We start from the raw sequence: 15,687 nt of genomic DNA on the forward strand, positions 1-15,687 counted from the left end.
TAGAATATGTGGACATCTATAAGTACCTAGGTGTCTGGCTAGACTGCAAACTCTCCTTCCAGACTCATATCAAACATCTCCAATCCAAAATCAAATCTAGAGTCGGCTTTCTATTTCGCAACAAAGCCTCCTTCACTCACGCAGCAAAACTTACCCTAGTAAAACTGACTATCCTACCGATCCTCGACTTCAGCAATGTCATCTACAAAATAGCTTCCAATACTCTACTCAGCAAACTGGATGCAGTTTATCACAGTGCCATCCGTTTTGTTACTAAAGCACCTTATACCACCCACCACTGCGACCTGTATGCTCTGGTCGGCTGGCCCTCGCTACATGTTCGTCGCCAGACTCATTGGCTCCAGGTCATCTACAAGTCTATGCTAGGTAAAGCCTTATCTCAGTTCACTGGTCACGATGGCAACACCCATCCGTAGCACATGCCAGCAGGTGTATCTCACTGATCATCCCTAAAGCCAAAAACTCATTTGGCCACCTTTCCTTCCAGTTCTCTGCTGCCTGCGACTGGAATGAATTGCAAAAATCTCTGAAGTTGGAGACTTTTATCTCCCTCACCAACTTTAAACATCTGCTATCTGAGCAGCTAACCGATCGCTGCAGCTGTACATAGTCCATCGGTATGTAGCCCACCCAATTTATCTACCTCATCCCCATACTGTTTTTATTTTATTTACTTTTCTGCTCTTTTGCGCACCAGTATCTCTACCTGCACATGTTCATCTGATCATTTATTACTCCAGTGTTAATCTGCTAAATTGTAATTATTCACTCCTATGGCCTATTTATCGCCTACCTCCTCATGCCTTTTGCACACAATGTATATAGATTATTTTTCTTCTTCTTCTGTTATTGACTTGTTTATTGTTTACTCCATGTGTAACTCTGTGTTGTTGTCTGTTCACACTGCTATGCTTTATATTGGCCAGGTCGCAGTTGCAAATGAGAACTAGCCTACCTGGTTAAATAAAGGTGAAATAAAAAAATGTTTACCCTGGTTTGTGCTGCTACTATGTTGTGCTGCTGCCATGTTGTGTTGCTACCATGCTGTGTTGTCTTAGGTCTCGCTTTATGTAGTGTTGTCTCTCTTGTCATTATGTGTGATTTGTCCTATATTTTAATTTTATTTATTTTTAATCCCAGCCCCCGTCCCCGCAGGCCTTTTAGTAGGCCGTCATTGTAAATAAGAATTTGTTCTTAACTGACTTGCCTAGTTAAATGAAGGTTAAATAAATAAATAAAACATCTTTGTTAGAAATAATACTATATTTCCCTCAATGGAGTGATGCTGAATGTAAAAATTCTTATTTTACCACACTACAGTATAATTCTAGCATGGAATAGGTGTCATTGTTCGAAAGGAGTTCTTCTGTATCCTTGTTGACAATAATGGGAATCCACCATAGTTATTTTCATGAAAGGAATCCCCACGTGTGAGTTCATGTGAAACGAAAATGAAAAGGGGTATTGGACAGTCCGGTCGTTGATAGATCAGTTTCTCATATTTCGCTCGCTTCGTTATTAAAATCGGAATACCAAATTATAGTGTAAACATTTCCCCTATGTAATCATATTAGGTCATACATGTAGCTATTATTCTATTGTTCGAACAATTATCCTCTAGTCTGTTGACGATTGTTAAATATACCAAGTCTAAAGGGGTTTTATCAAGCGGAATGCATTTGAAAAGGCTAATATAGAGCTCGAATAATGATGATCTTAGATCATACATCGACATAAAATTGTTTCTTTATTTCAAAAGTGTGTAATGTATTATATATGCAGAACGATTTGCATTTAATCTGTATTGATATAATAACACACCCGCTGATGTATAAGTAGTTCGTTCCGAAAATGTGGGGGGTTTCCCCTCCACTGAAAGTAATGTGCTGTTCTGCGAGCAACCATCAACGACACTTTACTGCCCTACAGGCGCTCAAGGACTGAGGTAAAGGGAAACGAAATACCCGCGAATTCCCCTGAAGATTTGACAAAGGATTACAAGGTAAACAGAATAAATAGCTAGCTACATTGTATTACATTGCCATGTTTAATCGCTACTATAATTTTGTTTGGCTCCTGCTGGACATTATTGAACTTGACGACCAGATAATGTGTCAAGATTCAGTTAATTAACGTTATCTATGTTGGCTAGCACGGCTAGTCAGTACTAGCAGCAGTGTCATAACAAGGTTTTGCTAGCAGCAACCTAAGTCGTCTACAGTAGCTAGCTAGCTAGCTAGCCATTCACTCAGCTAACTACGTAACTAGTTCAATGTGTTGGTATCTAGCTAGCACTATAACGGACGCCGCCCGTACTATATAGGGCGAGCTAGCTGGATGGTTAGTTTGGGAGCTAGCTCACTCTTGATCAGGACTCCGTTCAGTAACGGTACGTTACACATGTCATTGGAAGAAGGAGTCTTTATAGGGTTAGTGTTCCAACACAGTCATATCATCCACGCAGGGCCGGTTCTTGCCTTTCTGCTGCTCTAGGCGATAATATACGAGTAATAGTACAAGCATTTTGCTACACCCGCAATAACATCCGCTAAACACGTGTATGTGACCAATAAGATTTGATTTGATATAGGTAAAAATACCTGTTTTCCAGATGTTAGGTTAAATGTAGGTTCTGAATAAAAGGTAAAAAGGTATGTTTAAAATGCACATTTTCCAGGACATTGAAGATTCATCTTTTCAAGATGTTGAAATCGGTTCATATTAGGTTCTGGATGAAAGTTGAAAATACTTATTTTAAGGGGCACTAGAGAGTGTGCTATGGAATAGACGTGTTTGTTAGAGCTCTGCAAAATTGAAACATACATATTTATCTTAATCTCTCACGGCCTATGATTTCAAATCATTGTCTGACAATATGACTAAAGGAAATTCCACCAAAAAGGGGGGCGTTAAACAAGATAATTTGGACGAGACACAACGAACTGATGTCAACATCGCTGACACACGATGTAAGCACACTCAAAAGGTTCTACAGCTGCAACATCGAGAGTATCCTGACCGGTTGCATCACTGCCTGCTACGGCAATTGCTCGGCCTCCAACCGCAAGGCACTTCAGAGGGCAGTACATCACTGGGGCAAAGCTGCCTGCCATCCAGGACCTCTACATCAGGTGGTGTCAGAGGAAGGTCCTAAAAATTGCCAAAGACCCCAGCCACCCCAGTCATAGACTGTTCTCTCTACCTCTGCATGGTAAGCAGTACCGGAGTGCCAAGTCTTGGACAAAAAGGCTTCTCAACAGTTTTTACCCCCAAGCCATAAGACTCCTACCTGGACTATTTGTATTGTGTGCCTCCCCCCAACCCCTCTTTTACGCTGCTGCTACTCTCTGTTTATCTTATATGCATAGTCACATTAACTGTACATTCATGTACATACTACCTCAATTGACCCGACCAACCAGTGCTCCCGCACATTGGCTCACCGGACTATCTGCATTGCTAACCAGGTTATCCGCCACCCACCACCCCCTCTTTTTACGTTACTGCTACTCTCTGTTCATCGTATATGCATAGCCACTTTAACGATACCTACATGTACATGCTACCTCAATAAGCCTGGCTAACCGGTGTCTGTATATAGCCTTGCTACTCTTATTTTCAAATGTCTTTTTACTGTTGTTTTATTTCTTTACTTACCTACACACACACATACTTTGTTTCCGCACCATTGGTTAGAGCCTGTACGTAAGCATTTCACTGTAAGATCTCTACCTGTTGTATTCGGCGCACGTGACAAATAAATCTTGATTTGAGTTAGCTGAAGATACTTGCTCCTCACAGGACCCACCCCGATTGACATACTAGCTGCTATAAACTCACAAATCGGGAAGGTGGACACAAGGTTGGCTCATATCTCAAAGAGTCTTGGGACTTTGACTGAAACTGTGAAGGCAATTAAATAAAACAAAGTTTTTATTTAACTAGGCAAGTCCGTTAAGAACAAATTCTTAGTGGGGAATCCCTGTCATGGCTGGTTGATACAGCCTGGAATCAAACCAGGGTCTGTAGTGACGCCTCCAGCACTGAGATAGTGCCTTAGACCGCTGTGCCACTTGGGAGCCTGAAGTGCAGGGTGCACGAGGTCGGGCAAATGACACGTTTGACACCCCAAAAGAGGCTGAACTGTTCTTTTCATTCAAGCTCCCTGGCTGAGTATACAGAACTGCTGTGCCAAATATAGGCCAGGGATGGTTGAATTTCCTGCCGATATCTGTCTTATCCATCAGAAGATCAGAAATTGGAACTTATAATGATGGGTGAGATTGTATTGTTTTATATAGCGTTATTTAGCCACCCACCCACTCACGTGACAGTTAAGTGTTATTTAGTCTTTGTTTACATGCAGAAAATCTATAGATTTAGATTAGGTTTTATGTCTCGTCACCCTAAGCAATGTTAGTTAATCAAGGAGTGCTTCATTTGGGGAAGTCACTCAGTAATGGGATGGGGCCTGTGTTTTATGTTCACTTTTACTACAGGTGGCATGACAAGATCCCACATGTTTTGGGTTTCATATAACGGCAATAATTTGCTCTAAAATAAGTAATGCCACATAGTAACCAGGCACAGCCATGCCTCCTTGCCTGTCCAACATTTCCTCATCTCCCAGCCCTTCTAATGCGATTAGCCCCAATGCTCCTCGCTCTTTTCCCCCTGCCCCGCTACAGTTTCTCCCTGCAGGCAGTCACCGAGTCCGAGGTGCTAAAGGAGCTCCTTAAACTTGACCCCAAATGGTTTAGATCCTTTAAGGTTACAGCCCCTATCATTGCTGAGCCTATCTCTGACCTTTTTAACCTGTCTTTACTCTCTGGGGAGGTTCCCATTGCTTGGAAGGCAGCCACAGTGCATCCTTTATTTAAAGGGGGAGATCAAGCTGATCTAACTGTTATAGGCCAATTTCTATTTTTACACTGTTAATCAAAAGTGTTGGAAAAACCAGCCAGTTGACTACTGAGAAGTTTTCTTGATGTCTCTCTAGTTTCCGGTCAGGTTATGGATGTGTCACTGCAATCTTAATGGTCCTAAATAATGTCACCATTTCCCATGATTCTAAGCAATGGTGTGCTGCTATTTATATTGACTTGACCAAAGCTTTTGATACGGTAGACCGTTCCATTCTTGTGGATCGGCTAACATGCTGACTAGACCGCGCACATACATCTGCATTTTGATTTTGGCCCCCCACACCAGACACGATCAGGACACGCAGGTTGAAATATCAAAACAAACTCTGAACCAATTATATTGATTTGGGGACCAGTCGATAAGCAACTATTTCTGGCAATTTAGCTAACTAGCTTGCAGTTGCTAGCTAATTTGTCCAAGGATATTAACATTGGGTTGTTATTTTACCTGAAATGCACAAGGTCCTCTACTCTGACAATTCATCCACAGATAAAGGGGTTAAAGTTTGTTTTCTAGTAATCTCTCCTCCTTCAGGCTTCTTCTTTGGACTTTATATGGTGGTTGGCAACCAACTAGATTAATTTTCTAATCCTTTGATTGGGTGGACAACATGTCAGTTCATGCTGCAAGAGCTCTGATAACTTCAGGAGGACATGCTCCCACCTATCATAATTACTTTGAAAGTCTATGGAAGGGTGTGAGAACCATGACCCTCCTAGGTTTTGTATTGAAGTCAAAGTACCCAGAGGAAGACAGAAGCTACCTGTCCTCTGGCGACACCATGGTGCTACCCTACAGATTGCTGCTGAGGCTACAGTAGACCTTCATTGCAAAACAGTGTTTTAATGAATTATTTGGTGACATAAATGTATTAGTAAAGTTATCCTGTTTAGAAAAAAACTATAATGGTTCACAATTTATATTTTTCTGAAATTCAGTGTGAAGGATGGTCCTCTTCTAGCCTACCCGCACAGCCTACTCTCACTGTATCTGCAAGCTGTTGGATAGTGCTGGGGACAATAAAAGGCCACTAAAATGTGCAGTTTTGTCACACTACACAATGCCACAATGTCTCAAGTTGAAGTAGTGTGCGATTGGCATGCTGACTGCAGCAAGGTCCACTGGAGCTGTTGCCAGATAATTTTGTTAATTTCTCTACCATAAGCCGTCTCCGTTGTTTATGAAAGTTTGGCAGTACGTCCAACAGGCCTAACAACTGCAGATCACATGTAACCATGCCAACCCAGGACATCCACATTCTGCGTCTTCACCTGTGGCTTCCTCACCAGCCACCCGAACAGCTGATAAAACTGTTTGTTTGCACAAATGGCAAATTTCTGCACAAACTGTCAGAAACCATCTCAGGGAAGCTCATCAGCGTGCTCGTCGTCCTTACCAGGGTCTGTACATGACTGCAGTTAGGCGTCGTAACCGACTTCAGTGGTCAAATGCTCACCTACTTTGAAGTGTGCTCTTGAGGCCCATTGTCGTGCCATTCGTCCACCGCTATCACCTCATGTTTAAGTATAATGCACAGCCACATGTCGCAAAGATCTGTACACAATTCGTTCAAGCTGAAAATGTTCTAGTTCTTCCATGGCCATACTCACCAGACATGTCACCCATTGAGCATGTTTGGGATGCTCTGAATCGACGTGTATGTCAGCGTGTTCCAGTTCCCGCCAATATCCAGTAAACTTTGCATAGCCATTGAGCAGTGGGACAACATTCCACAGGCCACAATCAACAGCCTGATCAACTCTGCACGATGTGTCGCACTACATGAGGCAAATAAATGGTGGTCGCACCAGATACTGATTGGTTTTCTGATCCACGCCCCTATCTTTTCTTTAAGGTATCTGTGACCAACAGACGCATATCTGTATTCAAAGATGTGAAATCCATAGATTCATGGATTTATTTAAATTAACTGATTTCCTTATGAACTTTAACTCAGTGAAATCTTTGAAATTGTTGCATGTTGTGTTTTTATTTTTGTTCAGTGTAGAATATTCAGATGAAAATCTGTCGCCAATTGGATGGGAACCTAGCTACTGATACTTGTTTTTTCATGACTCTCTTGCCCCTCTGCAGGAGACATATGGTGAGCAATATGTTTGGAACATTGAATTGCAATAAAATCTGTTGAATCGCAATTGCTTATAGATTCGTAAGGATTGCAATACATATCGTATTGGCAATTAAAGTATCGTGATAATATCGTTTCGTAAGGTCCCTGGCAATTCTCAGTCCTATTACATACACATTTTCATTTTTTTACCAAGAGTCATTTTCAAATGTCAAATGATGCTGGTAATATTTAGGAACAGTGTGAAAGAAGATTGGAAACCTAAAATATGTGCCCCTGCTTATTCATTTTAATCTCATTGTGCAGTTTAGTTCTGTAATCCTTAGATAAACACAGGTAAGACAAGTGTCCTGGAACCGAAATACTAACTTTATATTCACATTGTAATGAATAATCCCCTTGGTTATCACATTCTGGAATGGTCACCTTATGTAAGCCGGGGTAAGCTAATTTACCATTTACATGGGTCACCAGACACACTATTTTCTTTCTCTGTGAGAGATCACTGTTGGGTCCTCGTTTACATGCCAGTCTCCTACGACTTTTCATACGCATTCTAAAAGTTGTTCCATCCTGTTGTCACCTGAAAATCAGCAAAAATCTCTCCTCTCAAAAAATGTGATTCCTATCTTCTTCAATGTCTTGATATTTCATGAGTCATAATGCTTACAGGGCACTGCCTTGAGCAAACCATAACTCTCGCTACTATCAGCATAGTAATGACATTCTCGTGATGAGCCACTAACGTGAGTGTTAGACGTTAGTTTGAAAGAGATTCTGTTCAAGAATGAAGCAGGACTCTTGACTGCTAAATGTCAAAACAAATGTTGATGTTGTGCAAGCCCTTCATGCCTCATGTCCTGCCATGTGCTCTTGTCTCTGTTTGTTTTTCAATTTGAGACAGTATGGACAAAACGGAGCAGTTTGTCAACATCGACCTAAACGACGACAACATCTGCGGTGTCTGCAAGCTGGAGACCGACACGGGGACCATGTCCTTCTGCCATGTCTGCTTTGAGCTGAGCATCGAAGGTGAGAGAGGCGCCAGTCCCCAGGGCTTGTTGAGCAAGTGGGAATGACGAGCAAACAAAGTGGTCAATATACAGTGGGGTCTGAAATTAATAATGATAATGATAATGAGCAATATTGACTGTATAAAACAAGTAATTAAAATACTGAGCTAAATTGTATGTGAAAATGGGGTAATTATTTTATACTATTACAATAGTTTTAGTTTAACAAGTCATTTATTTATTTTTCTCAAAGGTACTGGTCAAAATTGACACCCCTAAATATTCTTATAAATAAAGTAGTCAAAAGTGAAGTTTTTGGACCCATACTCCTAGCAGGCAATGCCGACATGAATAAGGATGAGCGAGAAAGTTACTGAGGGGCAAAACATGAAATAGTTTTGTATTTTTTTTTACTGGCTACTTCTGCATTCTTGCAGGGCAGTACTTCAACCACTAGAAACTGTGTATAGGCCTATGCGTGGTCTCAAGTTTCCAGGAGGATAACCACATTCTCAACTTCAGTTTTTATATATGCGTTTACATTTGAACAGAGGTCTTTTGGCCACGCACACCAGTGGTGAGATTTGCATTGAAAGAAGGATGCATAAGCAGGAAAGACCCCATACCTTCTGTAAAATATGGTTGTGGATCTTTGATGTTATGTGGCTATTTTCCTTCCACTGGTTGTTAAAGTCAACAGCATCATAAACTTTACCAAGTACCGAGACATTTTTGCCAAAAACCTGGTTGGCTCTACCAGGAGGCTGAAACTTGGTATCAAGTGGATCTTCCGGCAAGACGATAACCCCAAGGACACATCAAAATCAAGGTTTTTAAAATTTGATTGACCACAAAATCAACATTTTGCATTGGTCGTCTGTCTCCCGACTCAAATCCCGTTAAAAACCTGTGGAATTAATTGAAAGGGCAGTCCATAAGCGCACACTAAGGATATCAAGGATCTGAAAAGATTTTGTATGGATGAATGGTCTAATATCCTTCCCAATGTATTCTCCAATCTCATAAAACATTTGAGAAAAAGGCTCAGTGCTGTTATCCTCGCAGGGTGAGGTATTGTTTATAATTGTTTATAATCATTTTGACCCTCTATGTTTTTGAGAGAGAAAAAGTATTGTTAAACAAAATCTTACTCTGAGCAATTTCCCAATTTTGTTGCGCATTCAATATACACTATATATAATCAAGTCTGTGGACACCCCTTCAAATTGGTGGAGTTGGCTATTTCAGCTACACCCGTTGCTGACTGGTGTATAAAATCGAGTGCACCGCCATGCAATCTCCATAGACAAACATTGGCATTAGAATCGCCTTTCTGAAGAGCTCCGTGACTTTCAACGTGGCACCGTCATAGGATTTGGAGGATACCAGGGGAAGACTACCTGCCCCAATGCGTAGTGCCAACTGTAAAGTTTGTTGGAGGAGGAATAACGTTCTGGGGCTGTTTTTCAGGGAGAATCTTAACGGAACAGCAAACTTTGTGGTAACAGTTTGGGGAAGGCCCTTTCCTATTTCAGCATGACAATTTCCCCCGTCCACAAAGCGAGGTCCATACAGAAATGGTTTATCGAGATGACCTCAACCCCATTGAACACCTTTAGGATGAATTTGAACACCGACTGCAAGTCAGGCCTAATCGCCCAACATCAGTGCTCGACCTCACTAATGCTCTTGTTGTTGAATGGAAGCAAGTGCCCGCAGCAATGTCCCAATTAGAGGTCAGCAGATTATGATTTTTCAATGCCGATACTGATTATTGGAGGACCAAAAAAAGCCGATACCAATTAATCGGCTGTTTAAAAAAATACATATATATTTTTTCAAATATATATATTTTTAATATATTTGTAATAATGACAATTACAACAATACTGAATGGACAATGAACACTTATTTTAACTTAATATAATACAGAAATAAAATAAATGTAGTCTCAAATAATGAACATGCTCAATTTGGTCTAAATAATGCAAGAACACTGTTGGAGAAGAAAGTTAAAGTGCAATATGTGCCATGTAAAAAAGCTCATGTTTAAGTTCCTTGCTCAGAACATGAGAACATATGAAAGCTGGTGGTTCAATATTCCCAGTTAAGAAGTTTTAGGTTGTAGTTATTATAGGAATTATGAAACGACTATTTCTCTCTACACCATTTGTATTTCATAGACCTTTGAATATTGGATGTTCTAATAGGCACTTTAGTATTGCCAGCCTAATCTCAGGAGTTGATAGGCTTGAAGTCATAAACAGCGCTGTGACGTAAGAATTGCTAATAGCTGCTGGCAAATGCAGTAAAGTTTGAATGAATGCTTACGAGCCTGCTGCCGCCTACCACCGCTCAGTCAGACTACTCTTTCAAATCATAGAATTAATTATAATACACACAGAAATACGAGTCGTTGGTTATTAATGTGGTCAAATCCAGAAACTATAATTTAGAAAACAAAACGTTTATTCTTTCAATGAAATACGGAACCGTTCCTTAAGTCTAAATATTGCTGTTACATTGCACAACCTTCAATGTTATGACACAATTATGTAAAATTCTGGCAAATTAGTTCGCAATGAGCCAGGCTGCCCAAACTTTTGCAAATTCCCTGACTCTGCGTGCAATGAACACAAGAGAAGGGACACGATTTCCCTAGTTAATGTTGCCTGCTAACATTAATTTCTTTTAACTAAATATGCAGGTATAAAAATATACTTCTGTGTATTGATTTTAAGGAGGGCATGGATGTTTATGGATAGGTACATTCGTGCAAAGATTGTGCTTTTTTCGCGAATGCACTTTTGTTAAATCATCCGCCGTTTGGTGAAATTAGCTGTGATTCGATGATAAATGAACAGCCACCTGATTATATGCAATGCAGGACAAGCTAGTTAACCTAGTAATATCATCAACCATGTGTAGTTAACTAGTGGTTATGTGAAGATAAGTTTAATGCTAGCTAGCAACGTACCTTGGCTCCTTGCTGCACTTGCGTAACAGGGTGATCAGCCTGCCACACAGTTTGTAGAGTCATCCAAAAATGCTGATTACCGATTGTTGTGTGAACTTGAAATCGGCCCTAATTAATCGGCCATGCCGATTATAGCAGGAAGAGGAAGACCTACTCAATATTAAAACCTCTTAGAGCTCGGGCAACTTTTTTCAACTTTTTGTTAAAAATCGCGCAACATTTCAACGTCCTGCTACTCATGCCAGGAATATAGTATAGGCATATGATTAGTATGTGTGGATAGAAAACACTCTGACGTTTCTAAAACTGGTTAAATCATGGCTGTGACTACAACAGAACGTGTGTTGCGGGCAAAACCCCAAGGAAAACTGATCACAAAAAAAATAAAAATATCAATGCGCCAGTTGCCTGTATTGTCTATGGCAAGGGAAAATAGATAGCTCCCAGTTGACAACTCCTACAGCTTCCACACGATGTCGCCAGTCTTGGCAATTGGATTGAAGTTATTCCTTGGTGAAATGAAGAAAAGGCACTTCCTGTCATCAGGGCATAACAAAGGCAGTTTTGGTACAGAGAATATCGACCATCATTTCAAGACCTGCTGCTATTGAATACAGATCGCCCCGTGATGAATTCGATCAATTATTAACGGTTACTAATACCTAAAGTTGGATTACAAAAGTAGTTTGTCAAAGTTTATAGGCAATTTTTTTTAATTAAAAAAAACGACGTTGCGTTTTGAAACTGTTTTTTCCTGGATCACACAGTCTTCATAAATGGACATTTTGGGTATACATGGACCGATTTAATCGAGAGAAAAAAAGACCCAATTGTGATGTTTATGGGACATATAGGAGTGCCAACAAAGAAGCACGTCAAAGGTAATGAATGTTTTCTATTTTATTTCTGCGTTTTTTGTGGCGCCGGCTACGCTAATTCTTTTGTTTACGTCCCTTCAGGTATTTCGGGGTGTTGCATGCTATCAGATCATAGCTTCTCATGCTTTTGCCAAAAAGCATTTTAAAAATCTGACTTGTTGGCTAGATTCACAACGAGTGTAGCTTTAATTGAGTACCCTGCATGTGTGTTTTAATGAAAGTTTGAGTTTTAACGAGTGCTATTAGCATTTGGCGTTGCACATTTGCATTTCCTGTTGGCTAGGTGAGACGCTAGCGTCTCAGCTTGCTCTAAGAGGTTTTAATGCCTATGATTTTAGAATGAGATGTTCGATGAGCTGGTGTCCATGTACTCTTGGTCATATAGTGTAGCTCAGTATGTGTATTTTATGTAGTATTTTTTTACATTTTTTTTTTTGCTCATCTTGATTAAGTGAGACAATAATTTTGGACCTGACTGTATGTGCTTTGCATGCATTGAGCCTTTATCGAATCCCGGAACTGTGGGACTATATCCTGACTGAGAAAAGGGAATATATCCTGTTTGTTCCAGGTGGAGTTTTTATTGATTATTGTACTGCAGTAGAGTCCCAGAAAGAGCATGATTGTGGAGTTGAGCATCATGTGCAGATGCCCCAGTCTGTCACAGTGTTACCATTGTTGCTCCACTGTGTGTCCGTATCTAGATAAGCCTGTATAGGCTATTGTTGCAGAGATTTTGATACAGCCTGTGCAGCCTCTGGCCATTTAGCAGTAGTTAAGAGGCAGCCAGGGATGGCACATGGGTTTGGGGTGGGTGTGAGGGCAGCAGTAATAATAGTGATATATGGGAGGGATCTGTGACTAGGCCCTGCTTTCTGTTGAATTTCTCCCTGGCCACGCTAGGCTAGATCCCCACTGATCTTCTAGGTTAAATTCCCATCTGGGCTAATGCCCACGGCTCATCTGATTCTGCTTGACTTCATTAAGGTAGAGCGGGAGGGAACTGCTCTCTGTCCAAGTTGCTCAGAGTAGAGGAGGCCATGCGTAAGTACAGGGTGTTTCTCAATATGCATACTAGCATGTTCCACACTCATGCTCAGAGTACACTCTCTGAGGAAGTTCTGTTTAGTACGTTCTTGTTAGGACGAGAGTGTGGAGAACGCATAAAACATTACATTTGAGAAGCAGTTAACTTTTGGGTCCTCCTGTCGTTCATGTTTTTTTTACCAGTTTAGAATTACACCAACAAAACACAAAAAACAGATAAGCACGCTTTGTAATGTTTATAAAATAATTATATTACTAGTAAGAAGTAATGTGGTATATTTTAATTTAAAAACATTAACTTTTAACCAAAATAACACAGATGAGTCAAACATTTTCACTTGCCCCTTTTAAGGGTGGGAGGTTGTGGTAGCGTGACTAGTCATGTTTGTGCCTGTGAGATTGAGTCTGACTTGTAGAAGTGTGGTCTTCTCTTCCATAGCAGTTGAAACTCAAACATAGAAAAACAACCTAGCTTGTGAACAAATGAATGTAAATAGCCAAGAAACAAGGACAAAGTCTCACTTCAGTAGACTTTTGTTTCAAGTAAATTAGACTAACTTTTATGCCTGTGCGCAGCGCTTATGAATTTGAATCTTTCACTCAGCTCTTCATGTCCGCACAGTCCCCAGGCAGTGTTTCAGTGCGAGGTGGAATAGGCTATATAGGATTTGTAGTTTTTTGACTTTGTGCGATTTAATTGACCAGCTATGAAACAAAACGACAGAAATACTTGAAACCAGCTACTTTAGCATTTACTATAAATGTGATCATACTTTACTATTTTTATTCACATATGCGAGTGAAATGCTCACACTGTGGAGCCCTGACCACCTGCCAATGTGAAATAGACATCTTACCTGCCAATGCCTACATCTACCCACATGTGTCGGGTGTCAATTTTAGGCCCTGGTTGGTAGTGATGTTAATCGGTTAGCTGCCAAAATGCATTAAAAAATGCAAAATGGTCATCCTTGTTGGTCTATTGGGAAATCAATTGGCACGTGTGTATTTTTGTTGCTGTCGTGCATCTTATTTATCACGTGCACATCATACAGAGTCAAGTTTGAGGAGTGGAATAGCCTACCACCTGTCAGGCAGCTCGAGAACTCCTCAAAAAGCCTGTAGGCTACTGGAGTAAAACCTGCTGAATGAATGATTTAAAAAATAATAATAATAAAATTAAGAAAATGGTGTCAAATTGGCAACCCATCCCTTATGGGATTAATTGACAAATAAACAAACATTGCAATAATTCACTATGGTTTTAAAATCCAGTCATTGCGCAACTATGCAATCGCGTGTTAACTTTGGTGGCCATGATTTACAAGTAGCTATTTTATTTCTCAATCTCAATTCGTCATTAAAGCACGCATACCATACATCTTTCGGGTAGACACCTTGACATTTGACAATTGTTTTTCCTCAATCTACATACAATACCCCATAATGAGGAAGCAAAAACAGTTTTTTAGAAATTGTTTATGAACATTATGCACATTATGAAAAATAACTAATTCACATAACTATACAGACCCTTTGCTGTGAGACTTGAAATTGAGCTCTGGTGCATCCCGTTTCCATTGATCATCCTTGATGTTTCTACAACTTGTTTGGAGTCTACCTGTTGTAAATTCAATTGATTGGACATGATTGTGAAAGGCACACCCCTGTCTATAGAAGGTCCCACAGTTGACAGTGCATGTCAGAGCAAAATCCAAGCCATGAGGTTGAAGGAATTGTTTGTGGAGTTCTGAGACAGGGTTGTGTCGAGGCACAGATCTGAGGAAGGGTAGCAAAACATTTCTGCAGCATTGAAGGTCTCCAAGAACACAGTGGCCTCCATCGTTCTTAAATGGAAGAAGTTTGGAACCACCAAGACTCTTACTAGAGCTGGCCAAACTGAGCAATCTGGGGAGAAGGGCCTTGGCCAGGGAGGTGGCCAAGAACCCGATTGTTACTGACAGAGCTCCAGAGTTGCTTTGTGAAGATGGGAGAACCTTCCAGGATGACAATCATCTCTGCAGCAGTCCACCAGTCAGGCCTTTATAGTAGGGTGGCTAGATGGAAGCCACTCCTCAGTAGAGGGCACATGACAGCCCGCTTGGGGTTTGCCAAATGTAACCTCTAAAGGGCTCTCAAACCATGAGAAACAAGATTCTCTGGACTGATGAAAACAAGATTGAACTTCTTGGCCTGAATGGCATCTGGAGGAAACGTGGCACCATCCCTACGGTGAAGTATAATTGTGGCAGATTCATGCTGTGGGGATGTTAGCCCTATTGACTTACATTGGACTTACCATTCACTAAACCTTCTTCCAGCCAGGACAATGGCAATAAAGACAAAACAAGATTATACATAAAGCAAACGTTTTACTTCATAATTTTCAGCTAGATATATATGTGGATCGAGCTGACAAGATAGTTTAACAGGTGAATATGACCAACTAATGTTATGCAAGGTTAGATGTAAATTCTTTGTGGGTAGCTAGCTAAGTAACAGGAACGTTAGAAGCTAGCCAGTTTGCCCTACTATGTGCTTATGATTTACGTACACTACAGTCGGTATTGTAGGCAGGTAAACATGCCACCATTAACACAGTATGTATTTATTAACGTATCAAGATAAAATATTGTAATCAGGCAACATATGAGATGTGAATGCGCAACATTTAATTTCGAAATCAGTTTATTTTCTCACACTTCAGCTCAAATAATCAGGAGGATTAATTTCAAG

The 15,687-nt window shown here is 40.5% G+C and overlaps 1 protein-coding gene across 2 annotated transcripts in view; it reads left to right on the forward strand.

Moving 5' to 3' along the window:
* Positions 1–1,924: 1,924 nt before the first annotated feature.
* LOC135548577 (protein EURL homolog) overlaps positions 1,925–15,687 on the forward strand; it is a 30,573-nt gene continuing 16,810 nt past the window's right edge. The window contains exons 1-2 of one of the 2 annotated variants that reach the window (XM_064978327.1): positions 1,925–2,023; positions 7,937–8,068. In XM_064978327.1, coding sequence (XP_064834399.1) covers positions 7,942–8,068 — 127 coding nt within the window. In that variant the 5' untranslated portion in view covers positions 1,925–2,023; positions 7,937–7,941. The remainder of the gene's footprint in view (positions 2,024–7,936; positions 8,069–15,687) is intronic. The other variant, XM_064978325.1, reaches the window with a different exon arrangement.

This window comes from Oncorhynchus masou, chromosome 11, assembly GCF_036934945.1.
Source record: "Oncorhynchus masou masou isolate Uvic2021 chromosome 11, UVic_Omas_1.1, whole genome shotgun sequence".
Taxonomy (NCBI): Eukaryota; Metazoa; Chordata; class Actinopteri; order Salmoniformes; family Salmonidae; genus Oncorhynchus; species Oncorhynchus masou.